Source organism: Macaca mulatta, chromosome 8, assembly GCF_049350105.2.
Source record: "Macaca mulatta isolate MMU2019108-1 chromosome 8, T2T-MMU8v2.0, whole genome shotgun sequence".
NCBI classification, from domain to species: Eukaryota; Metazoa; Chordata; class Mammalia; order Primates; family Cercopithecidae; genus Macaca; species Macaca mulatta.
The window spans coordinates 40045184-40062193 of record NC_133413.1 but is presented as its reverse complement, the minus strand read 5'-3'; the positions used below and the strand labels follow the sequence as shown (position 1 = coordinate 40062193).

The 17010-nt window shown below is 42.9% G+C and overlaps 1 protein-coding gene and 1 non-coding gene across 4 annotated transcripts in view; both read right to left on the bottom strand.

Moving 5' to 3' along the window:
- Nucleotides 1-17010, bottom strand: part of ASH2L (ASH2 like, histone lysine methyltransferase complex subunit) — a 68384-nt gene that overhangs the window by 16183 nt on the left and 35191 nt on the right. For all 3 annotated transcript variants that reach the window (XM_077943437.1, XM_015145171.3, XM_028852572.2), the window contains exons 4-10: nucleotides 14686-14774; nucleotides 14320-14414; nucleotides 10531-10626; nucleotides 9811-9906; nucleotides 7762-7837; nucleotides 4200-4293; nucleotides 2457-2674 (exon numbers count right to left, since the gene is read on the bottom strand). In XM_077943437.1, coding sequence (XP_077799563.1) covers nucleotides 2457-2674; nucleotides 4200-4293; nucleotides 7762-7837; nucleotides 9811-9906; nucleotides 10531-10626; nucleotides 14320-14414; nucleotides 14686-14774 — 764 coding nt within the window. The remainder of the gene's footprint in view (nucleotides 1-2456; nucleotides 2675-4199; nucleotides 4294-7761; nucleotides 7838-9810; nucleotides 9907-10530; nucleotides 10627-14319; nucleotides 14415-14685; nucleotides 14775-17010) is intronic.
- On the bottom strand, nucleotides 851-957 carry LOC114680444 (U6 spliceosomal RNA). The gene has a single exon (XR_003732670.2). It is a non-coding gene; the product is annotated as a U6 spliceosomal RNA (small nuclear RNA).

Here is a 17010-nt window from a genome sequence, read left to right as displayed (position 1 = left end):
TCACGAGGTCTGGAGTTCAAGACCAGCCTGGCTAACATGGTGAAACCCCGTCTCTACTAAAGATACAAAAAATTAGCCAGGCGTGGTGGCATGTACCTGTAATCCCAGCTACTCAGGAGGCTGAGGCAGAAGAATCACTTGAACCCGGGAGGCAGAGGTTGCAGTGAGCCGAGATTGCACCATTGCACTCAAGCCTGGGTGACAGGGTGAGATTCCATTTCAAAAAAAATAAAAAGAAAGAAATTCTGAAACTACTTTAGGTGCATATTAAATATGAACAAGGTCAAGTATGGTGGCTCACTCCCAAGACCCTGGGAGGCTGAGGCAAGATGATGGCTTGAGCCCAGGAGTTTGAGAACAGCCTAGGCAACACAGTAAGACCCCACCTCTAAAAAATTAAAATAAAAAAACCCCGCTAGGTGTGGTGGTGTGTGCCTGTGATCCCAGCTACTCAGGGGGCTGAGGCAGGAGGATCGCTTGAGCCCAGGAGGTTGAGGCTGCAGTGAGCCGGGACTGCATCACTGCATACCGGCCAGAGTGAGACCCTGATCTCTATAACAAAATAAATAAAGTATATTGTGAAATAAAGTAAATATATTGTAGATAATTATCTATCTAATTATTCACATTTCCCACTGTTGGAAGAAGATGTTACAAATAAGGAAAGGAAGAAGGCTGTCATCCCAGGTATCAATATAAATTGTTATGTGTGTACATGCAGGTTTGTACATACACACGTGCATTTCCTATCTCTGACCACTGAGGGAGTCTAGAAGCAATGACGCCTAGTAATAGCACACCTAACACCTAGCTATTAATTTCTGTTTGTTTATTTACTTCATTACTTAAAAAAAATAAGGAACGCTTCACGAATTTGCATGTTATTCTTGCACAGGGGCCATGCATCTTCTCTGTATCGTTCCAATTTTGGTATATGTGCTATATGGAAGTGAGCACCTAGATGTTAATTTCTAAACAATATGCTCCAATCAAAGGAACCAGGGCTCAGTGAAGAAGTAGGCCTGGGGCACAGAAAATATAAAATTGGCCAGGAACACCTTTTGATGCCTCAAAGTAAGAAAAAAAAATTTTTTTTAAAAGATGCGGTTTATTGAAAAAACACAAGAACCAACTTCTTGAAGAAGCTCCTACTTGCCAAAGCTGGAATAATTTAAACAACAAAATAAGGTATTGGATTACACTCCCTGGAATAAAGTAAATATATATGAGTCCATACTGATACAAATAATAAATTAAATAATGGAAAAGGGAAAGAGGAAATAGAAAATCATCAAACAACACCATCATAATTGTTGCAGACAATATCCGCTGATGAGTGCTAAAATTAGTGGACATAAGTTTAAAAACAAACAAGATATTTGCATAGATAGACTCGATGTACTTTTGCTGAAGACATTTGTTAAGTATAAAGGGAAAGACAGTAGCTTTTTACAGTGGAGAAAGCTAGCAGAATCGCCTTAACCAAATTATCATGGTCAACGTAACCAGTAAGACCTACTGACATCACGAATCCCATGAGATGATGCTATAAGACATTGTTTCTGTGTTATTCTTCCCCAAACTGCCTAACTTCAGTCTTTTTTTTTTTTTTTTTTTTTTTTTGAGACGGAGTCTCGCTATGTCGCCCAGGGTGGAGTGCAGTGGCCGGATCTCAGCTCACTGCAAGCTCCGCCTCCCGGGTTTTTACGCCATTCTCCTGCCTCAGCCTCCCAAGTAGCTGGGACTACAGGCGCCCACCACCTCGCCCGGCTAGTTTTTTGTATTTTTTAGTAGAGACGGGGTTTCACCGTGTTAGCCAGGATGGTCTCGAACTCCTGACCTCGTGATCCGCCCGTCTCGGCCTCCCAAAGTGCTGGGATTACAGGCTTGAGCCACCGCGCCCGGCCCACTTCAGTCTTATCATGAGAAAACATCAGACAAATCCTCACTGAGGAATATTCAACAAAATAACTCATTAAAACACTTAAAAAATATCATGGTCATGAAAGATAAACAATGGCTTTGGAACTGCAACAGACTAAAGAGAATTAAGTGTGAATGGAAAAACTGGTAAAATCGAAAGAAGGTCTTTCTTTAGTTGTGCTGATAATATTTACCAATGTTAATTTCCCAGTTTTGATAACTGTACTACAGTTTTCTAAGATATTATCATTAGGAAAAGCCTGATTAGAAAAAAACTTATTTTTGGCAACTTTACTGCAAGTTTAAAATTAGTTCAAAATACAAAGTTTTAAAAAACTATATGTATGTATATCAAACGGCTGGAGCTCATAGGAAGGAACAGAATTTCCTGCACATTCTGGAAGAATCTAGTCTGAGATGGGGGTAAGGCAGTGGCAACAGACTGAGATGTACACCTAATTCTAGACTGACAAGGCTAATGATGGCAGTTCAAAGTAACCCTGCATCCATATGATCTCCAATACTTTACATACCTCGATCATGTAGGGCTAACAAAACCCGTTCATACAAGCAGGCTCTGTAGAGGTCTCCAGGAATAGGTTTTCCTGCCCAGCAGTCAAGTTCCAGCTTCTCGGGGTCAGGGGCGTGGGGATCAGGCTCAGCTAGAATATACCGATAGCCATCTTTGTTAAACGGGTGTTCCAAGGGGTAGCCATGAGGGGGAAGGCGCTGAGCAGAAAATAAAGGGTCACTGCAGAAAGGAAAAAATAAAATCAAGAAACTAAAACCCCCTCTAACTCAACTGCATTCAACTGTGTAAGAAAGTCCTCTGGTTTATTAGATTTCAGCTAGAATACATGCAACTTCACAGCAAATACTTCTCATTACTCAAATAGATAACTCTGCCCTCTTCAGGCAAAACAAGGAAGTGAAAAGGATTAGCTTTATTGAACAAGGTAGTTTTGGTTAAATTACTTGCAGATTGTGGGTATCTTCCCGGTGGTCTATTAAGCATGAATTGATGTCTATGAAACTGAGCTGGTACATCATGGGGTGGAAGGGAGAAGAGGAATGGGGGTGATTAGGGTGATATTCTTCAGTGTATTGATTATTATAAAGTAATGAACAGAAACTCAGAGACATAAGCACTTGCTATCTTGCTAATCTAAATAACTTGTGCAGTGAGCTGAGATTCCGTCACTGCACTCCTGCCTGGGCGACAGAGCAGAACTCTGTCTCACAAAAATATATAAATAAGTAACCTGGATTTCATTGTCTCAATATTAGACAAAGGGAAGGGAAAAGGCATGAGAAGGGAGAAGCAGAAAGTTAAGCAGCTAACATTCAACACTGGTTTCATTCCCTCCCCACCTATCCTTTCTCAAGTTGCCTTAACAGAACTTTACTCCCTAGGTTCCCCAGGCTTATCACGACAGAAGACGCTGTCCTTGTTACTACTATAAATTTTACACTAACAAATGTATAAAACATAATACTTAAACTTGGGTTTGTTTTTTTGAGACAGAGTTTCGTTCTTGTCGCCCAGGCTGGAGTGCAATAGTGCGATCTCAGCTCACCGCAACCTCTGCCTCCTGGGTTCAAGTGATTCTCCCATCTCAGCCTCCCGAGTAGCTGGGATTATAGGCACGTGCCCCCAGGCCCAGCTAATTTTTTTGTTTTTTGTTTCAGTAGAGATGAGGTTTCACCATGTTGGCCAGGCTGGTCTCGAACTCCTGACCTCAGGTGATCCACCTGTCTCAGCCTCCCAAAGTGCTGGAATTATAGGCATGAGCCACTGCACCCAACCTGGGATTACTATTTTTGTTTGTTTTCGAGATGAAGTTTCACTCTGTTGCCCAGGATGGAGTGCAGTGGCATCATCTTGGCTCACTGCCACCCGCCTCCCAGCTTCAAGCGATTCTCCTGCCTCAGCCTCCCAAGTAGCTGGGATTACAGGTGCTCACCACTACGCCTGCCTAATTTTGTATTTTTAGTGGAGATGGGATTTTGCCATATTGACCAGGCTGGTCTCAAACTCCTGGTCTCAAGTGATCCACCTGCCTTGACCTCCCAAAGTGCTGGGATTACACACATGAGCCACCAACGCCCGGCCTCCAACCTGTGGTTATTTTGCCCCTCAAAGTGCTCAAGGTTTGGAAAATAAATCGACAGGCTTTTAAACCTTAAACCCTTGAGCTCTTTTCCCTTAGCTGGACTTTCCCAGCACCAAATAATACTTAAACAGTGAGGTGGGGTGGGGTGGGCACTCTCCCCACCTCCGGGCCTTCTTGGTGGTCCCTGTGGTCCCTCCATCCTGCTGTTTGCGCTTGGCTCCTCGTCCTTTTCCGCTGCTTCCTGCTGCAATTCCCCCTTTGAAGAGAAGGCAGATCACTTTCAATGAGCCATGAGGGAAGCACCATGTGGATAATGAAATTCCATGGGGACCAACACACCCAGTGTGCATTTGTGTAACACCACAGGAGGATTTCCTTCCAAAGACATATTGGATTTCACACTGGTTTTGAAAAAATCTACTAGGCATCTCACAGTCCCGGAACACTGGGTTCTGGCAATAAGCTCAAATGAATCCAGCACTAGTGATGGTCAGGTTACAGTTTCAACCTTTGTTTGTAATAAACTGCAACTATTAGTATACTTTGTGAGGGTGTGACACAAATGCATTTTCACTCATTCAGATCTCAAACACCCTCAGCTAAAAAGAATGAAAACAACTGTATGGGTACATTTTTTTTTCCATCCAAATTAATACAAACACCCATAAAGAGAGACTATCCTCACTGTAAGTTGATGTTCACTTGCTTGAACTACACAATATAGTCCATAAACATCATAAAGGCACAATATCTGCTAAAGCATTGAACTTGAATATCCAACAAGACAAAATACATCCAACATGGAAAACAGAAACAGAAGTACTAAAAAGGTGTTTCTCTCCAGTACTGCTAGATCTCCATCGTGGTTGCACATGACACAAATAAGAAAGAAGGCTTTCAATTTGCTAGGCAAGTTTTAGTTCCATACCCATTCGTCAATACAACATTTATTAAGATTGTGCCAATGTACTAAAATTCAGGTTAGATTAACCTGGTTTGTGGAACTAAAAGCAATTAATATGAATAGAAAATTTACGTATTTTATACAAAAAATTTAGCTACATACTAAAGCCACAAGGAATATTACCTTGTGTATTTCTGAAATAGGTACTTTGAAAATTTTGTCCGTTTCAAATTCCTCTCAATTAGTTTTATTTTTCCTTCTTCCAGGAAATGTCCCTGAACTGCAGGAAAACACCTTTACGTAAACAACTGCAGAGTACTAAATCTTAATTTGGGGCAAGCTTGGGAATTATCAGCAGTTCTGCTGCAATAAAAAGGATCAAGACATTGAAGGTGGGTCATATTCTGCATATACAGGACCAGACTTATGCAGAATTTCCTTTTTTTTTTTGAGATGGAGTCTTGCTCTGTAGCCCAGGCTGGAGTGCAGTGGCCGGATCTCAGCTCACTGCAAGCTCCGCCTCCCGGGTTCACGCCATTCTCCTGCCTCAGCCTCCCGAGTAGCTGGGACTACAGGCGCTGCCACCTCGCCCGGCTATTTTTTGTATTTCTTAGTAGAGACGGGGTTTCACCGTGTTAGCCAGGATGGTCTCAATCTCCTGACCTCGTGATCCGCCCATCTCGGCCTCCCAAAGTGCTGGGATTACAGGCTTGAGCCACCGCGCCCGGCCAAGAATTTCCTTTGATGAACACCTCAGATGTTATTCTATTTTTCATAAAAGTTTTTTATTTATTTTTTTTTTGAGACAGAGTCTTGCTCTGTCGCCCACGCTGGAGTGCAGTGATACGATCTCGGCTCACTGCAAGCTCCACCTCCTGGGTTCACGCCATCCTCCTGCCTCAGCCTCCCGAGTAGCTGGGACTACAGGCGCACGCTGCCACGCCTGGCTAAGTTTTTGTATTTTTAGTAGAGACGGGGTTTCACCGTGTTAGCCAGGATGGTCTCGACCTCCTGACCTTGTGGTCCGCCCACCTAGGCCTCCCAAAGTGCTGGGATTACAGGCGTGAGCCACCGCACACGGCAAAGTTTAATGTTAAACTGCTGCAATGTCATCATCTCTAGTTTAAGTCACTGTAATAAAAAAAAATTACATTTTTGTTTTTGTTTTTTTGAGACGGAGTCTTGCTCTGTTGCCCAAGCTGGAATGCAGTGGCATGATCTTGGCTCACTGCAACCTCTGCCTCCTGGGTTCAAGTGATTCTCCTGCCTCAGCCTCCCAAGTAGCTGGGATTACAGGTGCCTGCCACCATGCCCGGCTAATTTTTTTGTATTTTTAGTAGAGATGGGGTTTTGCCATGGTGGCCAGGCTGGTCTTGAACTCCTGGCCTCAGGTGATCTGTCTGTCTCGGCCTCCCAAAGTGCTGGGATACCATGCGTGAGCCACCTTGCCTGGCCAGAATTACATTTTTTTTTTTTTTTTTTTGAGACGGAGTCTCGCTCTGTCGCCCAGGCTGGAGTGCAGTGGCCGGATCTCAGCTCACTGCAAGCTCCGCCTCCCGGGTTCACGCCATCCTCCTGCCTCAGCCTCCCGAGTAGCTGGGACTACAGGCGCCCGCCACCTCGCCCGGCTAGTTTTTTGTATTTTTTAGTAGAGATGGGGTTTCACCGTGTTAGCCAGGATGGTCTCGATCTCCTGACCTCGTGATCCACCCGTCTCGGCCTCCCAAAGTGCTGGGATTACAGGCGTGAGTCACCACGCCCGGCCAGAATTACATTTTTAACTGTCGTTTGCATTTTAATTATTTTAAGAAGTTTCAGATCCATCCAGAACAGAGCAAACAATACAAAAGAGGGGTAGCTGGCCATGTTAGGCAGAATATGACAACATACAAGCTCTTAAAGACTAACATTAAACTCAACTACTGTTTCATATTAAGTGCTATTGCCGCCATTTTCACAATGCTTCAAAATTATGTAGTTTTAGCTTCTACCACAGCTCAGCAAAAAGCATTTTCCAAACCACAAAATACTTAAGTCTGAGAGGCTGAAAGAAGACAGTGGAGGAATTCACCTCCAAAAGTGGCTCCACCTGTAAGAACAGAAGTGGCACCATGTATTTGTCAAATTTTAACAATTAAAAGGGGAAAATATGTTGTAAAAAGATAAACAACACACTTAGCTATTTCCAACCCATCTTAGAATATTAGTAACAGTAGAAACGATCAGCTATTTAAGTCCTACCACTCCAAAAGACAGGTTAATGATGCCATGTATCAGATGAACAGCTAAAATCTCTCAGCCACCCCAACTCGTATTAGATAACCATTAGTAACGAGGGCTTTTCCCATTATTAGAAGGGTTAACAGAAGAACAAGCTGTATTGGGTGGTTAATATAGAAATGCTATCACATGAATGAGCTGAAGTTTCAGGGCAAGAAAAATTAGAAGATGGGCACAGGAAATCTGTTAAAAGTAAGAACTGAATAGCAGAAAAAGAGTGGAGAGGAGCTGAATCTTTCTAAATTTAATGTTAGTTACAAGGATACAGATATAAACACAGCAAATCTGACCTTGAAATGGTTCCTTGTTTTATGCTAGGCCTGTCTCACTCAAGAGCAAACTGTGTTGTAAAGTGACAAAAAGTTCTCCTCTATTACCATCTGCCAAATCCTTGGCTAGCTCCTAAAAATTGAGCTTGAACTATAAAAGCATCTTAGTAAGTATCCAGGTTAAGAGTCAACCCAAAGAAAGGCCAATTCTAGGAACAACTGGATTCAATAGCTTCCAAATATTTCAGCAATGAGACATGTAAACACTTACCATTTAGATTCCCACTAGTAGACACAGCACTGCTCTGTTTTTGGTTGTCGTAAGCAGGACCAATGTTACTAAGGTCCTGCAAAAATATATCCAATTAAAATAGGAGTCTACATAAGTCAGTCAATCTGGATGCTCATAAAACAAGAGAAATTCTAACAGAATGGGAACTAAAATTGACCTTTTTTTTTTTTTTTTAGATGGAGTCTCACTCTGTTGCCCAGTCTGTAGCGCAGTGGCACAATCTCAGCTTACTACAACTTCTGCCTCCCAGGTTCAAGCGATTCTCTTGGTTTACCCTCCCGAGTAGCTGGGACTATAGGTGCACACCACCATGCCCGGCTAATTTTTTTTTTTTTTTTTTTTTTTGAGACAGATTTTCACTCTTGTCGCCCAGGCTGGAGTGCAGTGGCACTGATACTGGCTTACTGAAACCTCTGCCTCCCAGGTTCAAGCGATTCTCTTGCCTCAGCCTCCCAAGTAGCTGGGATTTACAGGCGCCTGCTGTCACACCCAGATAAATTTCTGTATTTTTTAGTAAAGACGGGGTTTCACCGTGTTGGCTAGGTTGGTCTCAAAACTCCCAACCTCAGGTGATCCACTTGCCTTGGCCTCCGAAAGTGCTGGGATTACAGGCGTGAGCCACCATGCCCAGCCTAATTTTTATATTTTCAGTAGAGACAGAGTTTTACCGTGTTGGCCAGGCTGGTCTTGAACTCCTGACCTCAAGTGATCTGCCCGCCTCAACCTCCCAAAGTGCTGGGATTACAGGCATGTGCCACCACGCCAGGCCTGAAATCGACAATTCTAAACAATGAAGCTTGCAGGGTCCCAAACTTGGGTGTTTTGTGGACCAGCAAGCACTCTTGCAAGTATGCGTGAGGCAGGCCAAGTGTAAGGACCAGAATAGTTTCAGAATGGCGATAAGTGGCAATTAATCAATCAACCTTGGTAGAGGCACGAGAGGGCACAGGGCAAACCAGAGTGCCTAAGCCCCATTCACTCAGCTCCTGTGGGAATTCAGGCCCCATGTAGTCAGATGTTTTCATTTTACAAGACAGAAATCTAAATTTCTATGTGAAATCTTGCATTTTTTTTTTTTTGAGAGACGGGTCTTGCTATATTGTCCAGGCTGGTCTCGAACTCTTGGACTCAAGCAATCCTCCTGCCTCAGCCTCCCAAAGTGCTAGGATTACAGGCATGAGCCACTGCACCGGGCTGAATCTTGCATTTTCAAAGATGGCAAATAAAACGTGTAAAGACACAGCTTTAAGATTTGACATTCTAAGGCCGGGCGCGGTGGCTCAAGCCTGTAATCCCAGCACTTTGGGAGGCCGAGACGGGCGGATCACGAGGTCAGGAGATCGAGACCATCCTGGCTAACACCGTGAAACCCCGTCTCTACTAAAAATACAAAAAACTAGCCGGGAGAGGTGGCGGGCGCCTGTAGTCCCAGCTACTCTGGAGGCTGAGGCAGGAGAATGGCCTAAACCCGGGAGGCGGAGCTTGCAGTGAGCTGAGATCCGGCCACTGCACTCCAGCCCGGGCTACAGAGCAAGACTCCGTCTCAAAAAAAAAAAAAAAAAAAATTGACATTCTGACTGGCCAAATGTGAACCCTGCTGTTGAACAAAAAAATGGCAATTTTCATTTGCCTGTTATGTTAGATATGCAACACAAATTCTTCATAACAAATTATTTTCACAACAAAGAATGTTTTTAAGAGCAAAATTTGAGATGTCAGAAAGACTAGAAGTAATTTGAAATAGCATTTTTTACATGTTACAAGTGAGGAAACTAAAGTTAAAAAAAAGTGATTTGAAGAAATTCATAACATTTTGGAGAAGACCCACAACTAAAACACTGTAAGACACTGATCTCTTGGTTGAAGGTGAGTACTCTCGTATCACTCACTATTTTTTTGGAGTCCACGATGCTATGCGCATGTAATGGCAGTGTGTTATGTGGCAAATATACACATGTAAACAGAACCTGACTCCCTATCCCCAAGTGGCTTAAAATCAAAAAGTAAATATAAAACATATTAATGTACCTGATCCAAAAGTCCAAATTTGGGGTAATCTTCTTCTGGGTCTTTGCTCCCTGGATCTGGGTGTTCCTTTACCAAGAACACATCTCTTTCTTTACTCTAAAAAGAAGCGGTGGTTTACTATTAATGAACATTTTATACTGAAAAGTATGGGATGAAGAATCAACCACCAACTCCAAAAGTCAGTTCCTAGGTGTAGTGTCCAAAAAAGATAGTATTGTTTTTCCTTCTAAGAAATAATCTGTTACCATCAAAAAATTCAAACAGAGAAAACACGAAGAGTGCCCAAGTTTTTCATACTCCTCACCTATCCTTCTATCTCACAAAGATAAGCACTGTTAACAGCTTGCTGTTGACTTCTCCCCAGGTGTTCTCTTTAATTTTAAGGACAATATTGCCCATAACATTTTTTTTAATAGAAGAAAAGAAATGGTCTCTAATTTCAATACAAAATTATTCTTGCAAAAGTACCGTGGACAAAAGTTTCAATACATAAAACCAGGTGTATGTGGGCAATGTTCACATAAGACACAATATGCATCTCACTGATTCTGTGTCCAAAAACTATTAAAATTCACAATTAGCTGTATCTCACACTCAAAGATATAACATTAAGTTGTTCTAATTTTATCATTTCACAGTGAGACGATAAAATATTATTTAATTCTTACGAAGAACAATGGTTTCTTAAATGTCAAGTCTAATCAATTTTAGTCTACTTACCATTGTTTTAACAATGTTATTTGGCCAAGTCATTTTCCCAGGTCTCTGTCTGGTTGTCATGCACTCCCAGTATTTATCAATAAATGGTATAATATCCTAATTTTAAAAATAAATTAAGACTATTACCACTGCAGTCAAAAATATGCTGACAAAGAAAGAAAACAGCATTTTTCAAAGACCTTGTTAGAATCAAGAGAAAAATCCATGTTAGTTTTTTCCCCCCAAAATGTTATACAAGGTTTACATGTTTGTCTTTTAATCACTGAATATTTCATTGTATACACACAATATACAGATTATGGGGATTTCCACAAGTAGAAACAAACCTTAGCCATGTGGGGCTTACACTCCAGTTGGAGGGAAAAGCTCTGTCACAGTCCCTTGGTTATCAATTAGAAGATGACTCCCAAATTATTCTCTCTTGAGCTCCTATTTCTACCAGCTGAGACATATCTATCTGGACATCCTAAAGGGACCTCAAACTTCTTGTGACTAAAATGGAACTTGGTATCTTACCTCATAAATCTGCTTTTCAGATTTCTATTCTTGCTCCCGATAACTTAGAACCAGTAATCACCCAAATAAGCTAGATACAATAAGAGCTGTCCTTGACTCTTCTCTCACAATTTTTTTTTTTTTTTGAGACAGAGTCTCGCTCTGTCGCCCAGGCTGGAGTGCAGTGGCCGGATCTCAGCTCACTGCAAGCTCCACCTCCCGAGTTTACGCCATTCTCCTGCCTCAGCCTCCGAGTAGCTGGGATTACAGGTGCTCGCCACCTCGCCTGGCTAGTTTTTTGTATTTTTTAGTAGAAACGGGGTTTCACCGGGTTAGCCAGGATGGTCTCGATCTCCTGACCTTGTGATCCACCCGTCTCGGCCTCCCAAAGTGCTGGGATTACAGGCTTGAGCCACCGTGCCCGGCTTCTCTCACAATTTTTATACCTAAACGGTCACCAAATAAATTTCAAAATTTCAGAAATGTCATTCCAATCAGGCCTCCCTTCCATCCCCACTGCTGTGACTGTGGCTCTCACCAACTCCTGCTTACACGACTGAAACGACTTTTGACCTTCATCTTCTGGCCTCCTATGTAGATAATCTTCTAAAGTTCCACCACCAGAGTTAGTTCCATGAAAACTAAATCTTTACTAAAAGGAACCAGGGGAAGTACAAAGAAAGCCTGGAATATTTTGTTATTCCAGAAAGTAAGGAAGAGTTCAAAAATGGATGGGGGCGTATCAAAGAGTTTCAGGAGTCAGTCCAATAGGGCTACAATGGTTGAATCTGGGACAATCTGAGGGTCAGAAATAAAAAAAATGCAACAACATTTGCAAGTGTGGGCACAGTGGCACACGCTTGTAATCCCAGCACTTTGGGAGGCTGAGGTGGGTAGATCACTTGAGGTCAGAAGTTTGAGACCAGCCTGGCCAACATGGTTAAACCCTGTCTCTACCAAAAAATACAAAAATTAGCCAAGCATGGTTGCATGCGCCAGTAGTCCCAGCTACTCAGGAAGCTGAGGCAGGATAATTACTTGAACCCAGGAGGCAGAAGTTGCAGTGAGCCAAAACATCGCACCACTGCACTCTAGCCGGGGTGACAGAGCCAGACTCCATCTCAATTTAAAAAAAAAAAATTTCCAACAATGGACACATTGATTTTTTAAAAAAAATCCACAGTGATATTTCAAAGGGAAAAAAAAGAATGAGGGGAAGTTATTTACAGAAGACTTGCAACTGAAGAATGTATTCTGATTTACAACCACTACTCTAACAACTGATTCAGGGTTGGATAATCAATGGTGGCTAAAATCACTAGTTGAAAGGAGTAGGAGAATAAGGTACTCACATAATCTCCATGTATGGCTTAAGGATTACTTAGCACAAAGATAAAAATGCTCCCTCCTTAACCAACTACTCAAATTTAGGATCACTAATAATAAAACAAACCAATATCTTATATACCTCCTGATGTGGCGGTCTAAAAAACACACGATACCTATATAATCTTGCCAAAAATGTTTAACACATGGCCAGGCACAGTGGCTCACAACTTTAATCTCAGCACCTTGGGAGGCCAGAGCCAGTGGACTGCTTGAGCCCAGGAGTGTAAGACCAGCCTGGGCAACATAGTGAGACCCGTCCCTATTAAAGAGGAAAAAAAAAGTTTAACCTGAACCTAATCATGAAGAAACAGTCAAATGCAAATTGAGGAATATCATGCCAAACAACTGTCTAAGCACTTTAAAATTTTTAATTCATTAAATAAATAAATGAAGGAGCTGGGTGTGTTGGTTCATGCCTGTCTTCCCAGAGCTTTGGGAGGCCAAGGCAGGAGGATCACTTGAGCCCAGGAGGTCAAAACCAGCTGGGCAACATAGTGAGACCACATCTCCAATAAAAATTTTTTTTTAATTAGCTGGATGTGGTAGCATGAGTGCAGCTGCTCGGGAGGCTGAGGTGGGAGAATAGCTTGAACCCAGGAGGTTGAGGCTGTAGTGAGCCGTGACTGTGCCACTGCACTTCGGGCTGGGTAATAGAGCAAAACCCAATTGAATAAAGGAATTGTTTTATTAATTGATTAGGGACAAAAGAGTCATTACAACTAAATGTAACGGGTGATCCTAACCAGATCCTGGATTAAGGAAGATGCTATGGAGGAGGATATTATTAACACAAAAATAATCCTGAGAAACTACAAATATGAACTGTAAATTAGTAGTACTGCACCAATGTTAAATTTCTTTACTATGATCATTGCATTGTGGTTGTATTAACAGAATATTGGGTAAAATATACCTACAAGGTAGTCTCATACAGCTTAAAAGAAAAACAGAGATGGGGGAGATAAAACAAATGTAGCAAAATGTTAACTGGCAAATCGAAGAAGAAACGGGCCAGGTGCAGTGGCTCACACCTGTAATCCCAACAACTTGGGAGGCCGAGGCGGACGGATCACTTGAGCACAGGAGTTCGACCAGCCTGGGCAACGTGGCGAAACCCTGTCTCTTAAAAAAAAAAACACACACAAAAATGAGTTGGGTGTGGTGGCGTGCACCTGGAGTCCCAGCTACTCGACAGGCTGAGGTGGGAAGATCACCTGAACCTAGGAGGTCAAGGCTTCAGTGAGCCATGATGGTGTCACTACATTCCACCTTGAAAATTTTCAAAATAATTTTGGAAAAAATAAACTAAAAATGGGCCACGCGCAGTGGCTCACATCTGTACTCCCAGCACTTTGAGAGGCCAAGGAAGGTGAATTGCTTTAGCCCAGGAGGTCAAGGCTGCAGTGAGCCATAATCACACCACTGCACTCTAGCCTGGGTGACAGAGTGAGACTCTCTCTTAAAAAAAAAACAGAACAGGCCAGGTGCGGTGGCTCACACCTGTAATCCCAGCACTTTGGGAGGCCAAGGCGGGGGATCATGAGGTCAGCTGGAGACCAGCCTGGCCAACACAGTGAAATCCTGTCTCCACCAAAAATAGAAAAAATTAGCCAGGCGTGGTGGCGCAAGCCTGTAATCCCAGCTACTCGGGAAGCTGAGGCAGGAGAATCGCTGGAACCCAGGAGGCAGAGGATGCAGTGAGCTGAGACTGCATCACTGCGCTGCAGCCTGGACAATAGAGCAAGACTCCGTCTTGAAAAAAAAAGAAAAAAAGAACAAGGTAATCACTGAATCCACTGTCATATATTCATTAAAAACTGGGAAGAAAGTACTTGTTAGGGAGTATATTTAGAAGTTCCACCTAACTCTTTAGTATAATTGCAATTACACTAATTCCACCTCTACCTTATCTTTGGAGAACATTGTCTTCGGATGTTCATCCTGTGTTCGGGACTGCCATGTCAGGTTGGCCAAAGCACTAAGGCACATTTCCTTCAAGTCTATCAAAAACAAAAAGGAAGAAACAGTTATCTATAGTACTATATCTCTATTACCAAGGGAATAATTAATAAGTGGTCCAGAAAATAGCAATTACAGCAGCAAAATGGAGTCATCATGTGACCTGAAATGGGCAACTGCAATTATTCAGAGCTAAACCCCAACTGAACTTATACCAGCTACTAGGCAAAGGTCTCCTGATTCTGCTAAGCCCAGATCCCTTTTCTTTTCCAGTGCATAATCATCTTCTAATACTCCAGAGTTTGTTCTTACTTGCTTGTTTCCGGAGGAAATAGGTATTCCCACTGTGATGGCAGACATTGCAGTGAAAACTGTAGTTGGTCATGAAAGGTAGACAGGATCTACAGAAGAGACAAATTATACACATTAGTGAACTTGTGAATACACACACTTCTTCTTCTTCTTTTTTTTTTTTTTTTTAAGACAGGGTCTCACTCTGCCACCCAGGCTGGAGTGCAGTGTTACAATCATAGCTCACTGCAGACTTGACCTTCCCTGGCTCAGGTTGATTCTCCCACTTCAGTCCCCCAAGTAGCTGGGATACAAGAATGAGCCACCATGCCCAGCTAATTTTTGTATTTTTTTTATGGAGTTAGGCTTTCACCATGTTGCCCAGGCTGTACACTTCTTTATGAGAAGTTAACATGCATCCATTCCCCTCAGTGACAGGTAAATTAAAATGTTAATATGTTAACATAGTCTTAAAATGTAAAAAGGTTGTCAAAACCAAAACCGGGCTCATATTCTTATAAATACCTGGATTTTTCTGTCACAAAAATTAATAAGACCTTATCCATTATACTGGACAATTCGGCATCTAGAAGGTTCTCACTTGTTTTTACAAGGTATCTTGTTAGTTTATTTTTTGAGCACCTAAAAAGAATATGCCAGGCCAGCTGTAGAAAAGGACAAAGTAGTCTAAGGTATATCTCTATGGTGTCAATGATGTGGTTGGAAAGGGCAGGCAGAATGTAAGAAAAAATGAATTAAAAATGTAGATAACTAGGCCAGGCGTGGTGGCTCATGCCTGTAATCCCAGAACTTTGAGAGGCCAAGACAGGTAGATCACCTGACATCAAGAGAAGACTTGCCTATTTGAAGTCAAGAGAGGAAGAGGCCAGGAGGGGAAAGACAATATGGCAGACACGGGATGCAACAGAGGAATCAACGCATTTGAGGAAACATGGTAGTGATTGCACAGGGTGACAGGAAAAGGACAGGAGTTTAGTCTTGCAAAGGGCAAAGTAACAGAAGGACAGAAGACCTTTAGTATAAATGGCTTAAGCTAGAAGAGAAGAAACCAGAACAAAGGTTTATCTTGGACTCTGAAACTAGCTTAGGGTATCCTCAGAGAAGACTACCAAGCATTTACCAACTATTGTTACCCTCATGGAATTAAGAAACATTCTTACAAATGTTAAGGCTGAGTTTCCTTACCTTCACTTCTCTGTAGAACCTCTTCTGTTAAACAGTTTATTGTGATAAACTCATTTACAGAAGGCAAAGCCTCATACTAAAGATAGGTAGGTAAATAGTTATTTTAATTCACACAAACAGGTGTAAAGAGCAGCCTTTTTCATACCCTGCTAGCTCACATTCTCTATCTCAGTTGCAAAAGATAATCCATCCCACCTAACTGGGCTTTATTTTTTTTGGGGGGGGGACAGGGTCTCACTCTGTTACCCAGGCAGGAGTGCAGTGGTACAATCATGGCTCACTGCAGCCTCGTGGCGCTTAAGCAATCCTCCCACCTAAAACTCCTGAGTAGCTGGTACTACAGGGGTGCATCACCATGCCTAGCTCATTTTTTCTTTTTCTTTTTTTTTTTTTTTTTGAGACGGAGTCTTGCTCTGTCGCCCAGGCTGGAGCGCAGTGACCAGATCTCGGCTCACTGCAAGCTCCGCCTCCCGGGTTCCCGCCATTCTCCTGCCTCAGCCTCCCGAGTAGCTGGGACTACAGGCGCCCGCCACCTCGCCCGGCTAGTTTTTTGTATTTTTTAGTAGAGACGGGGTTTCACCGTGTTAGCCAGGATGGTCTCGATCTCCTGACCTCGTGATCCACCCGTCTCGGCCTCCCAAAGTGCTGGGATTACAGGCTTGAGCCACCGCGCCCAGCCCTAGCTCATTTTTTCTATTTCTCATAGAGACAGGATTGCACTATGTTGCCTAGGCTGGTCTAGAACGCCTGGGCTCAAGTCATCCTCCTGTCTCCACCTCCTAAAGTGCTGGGATTACAGGTGTCAGCCACCATGCCTTGCCTTTTTTTTTTTTTTGAGACGGAGTCTCACTCTGTCACCCAGGCTGGAGTGCAACCTCCGCTTCCCGGGTTCAAGTGATTCTCCTGCCTCCCAAGTAGCCGGGACTACAGGCATGCAACACTGCACCCAGCTAATTTTTGTATTTTTTTTGGAGATGGGGTTTCACCATATCGGTCAGGCTCGTTTCCAACTCCCGACCTCGTGATCAGCCTGCCTCGGCCTCCCAAAGTGCTGGGATTACAGGCGTGAGCCACTGTGCCTGGCCCCCGCCCCTCACCTTTTTTAAACTTGATACCACGGATAGGATCTAACTGGGCTTT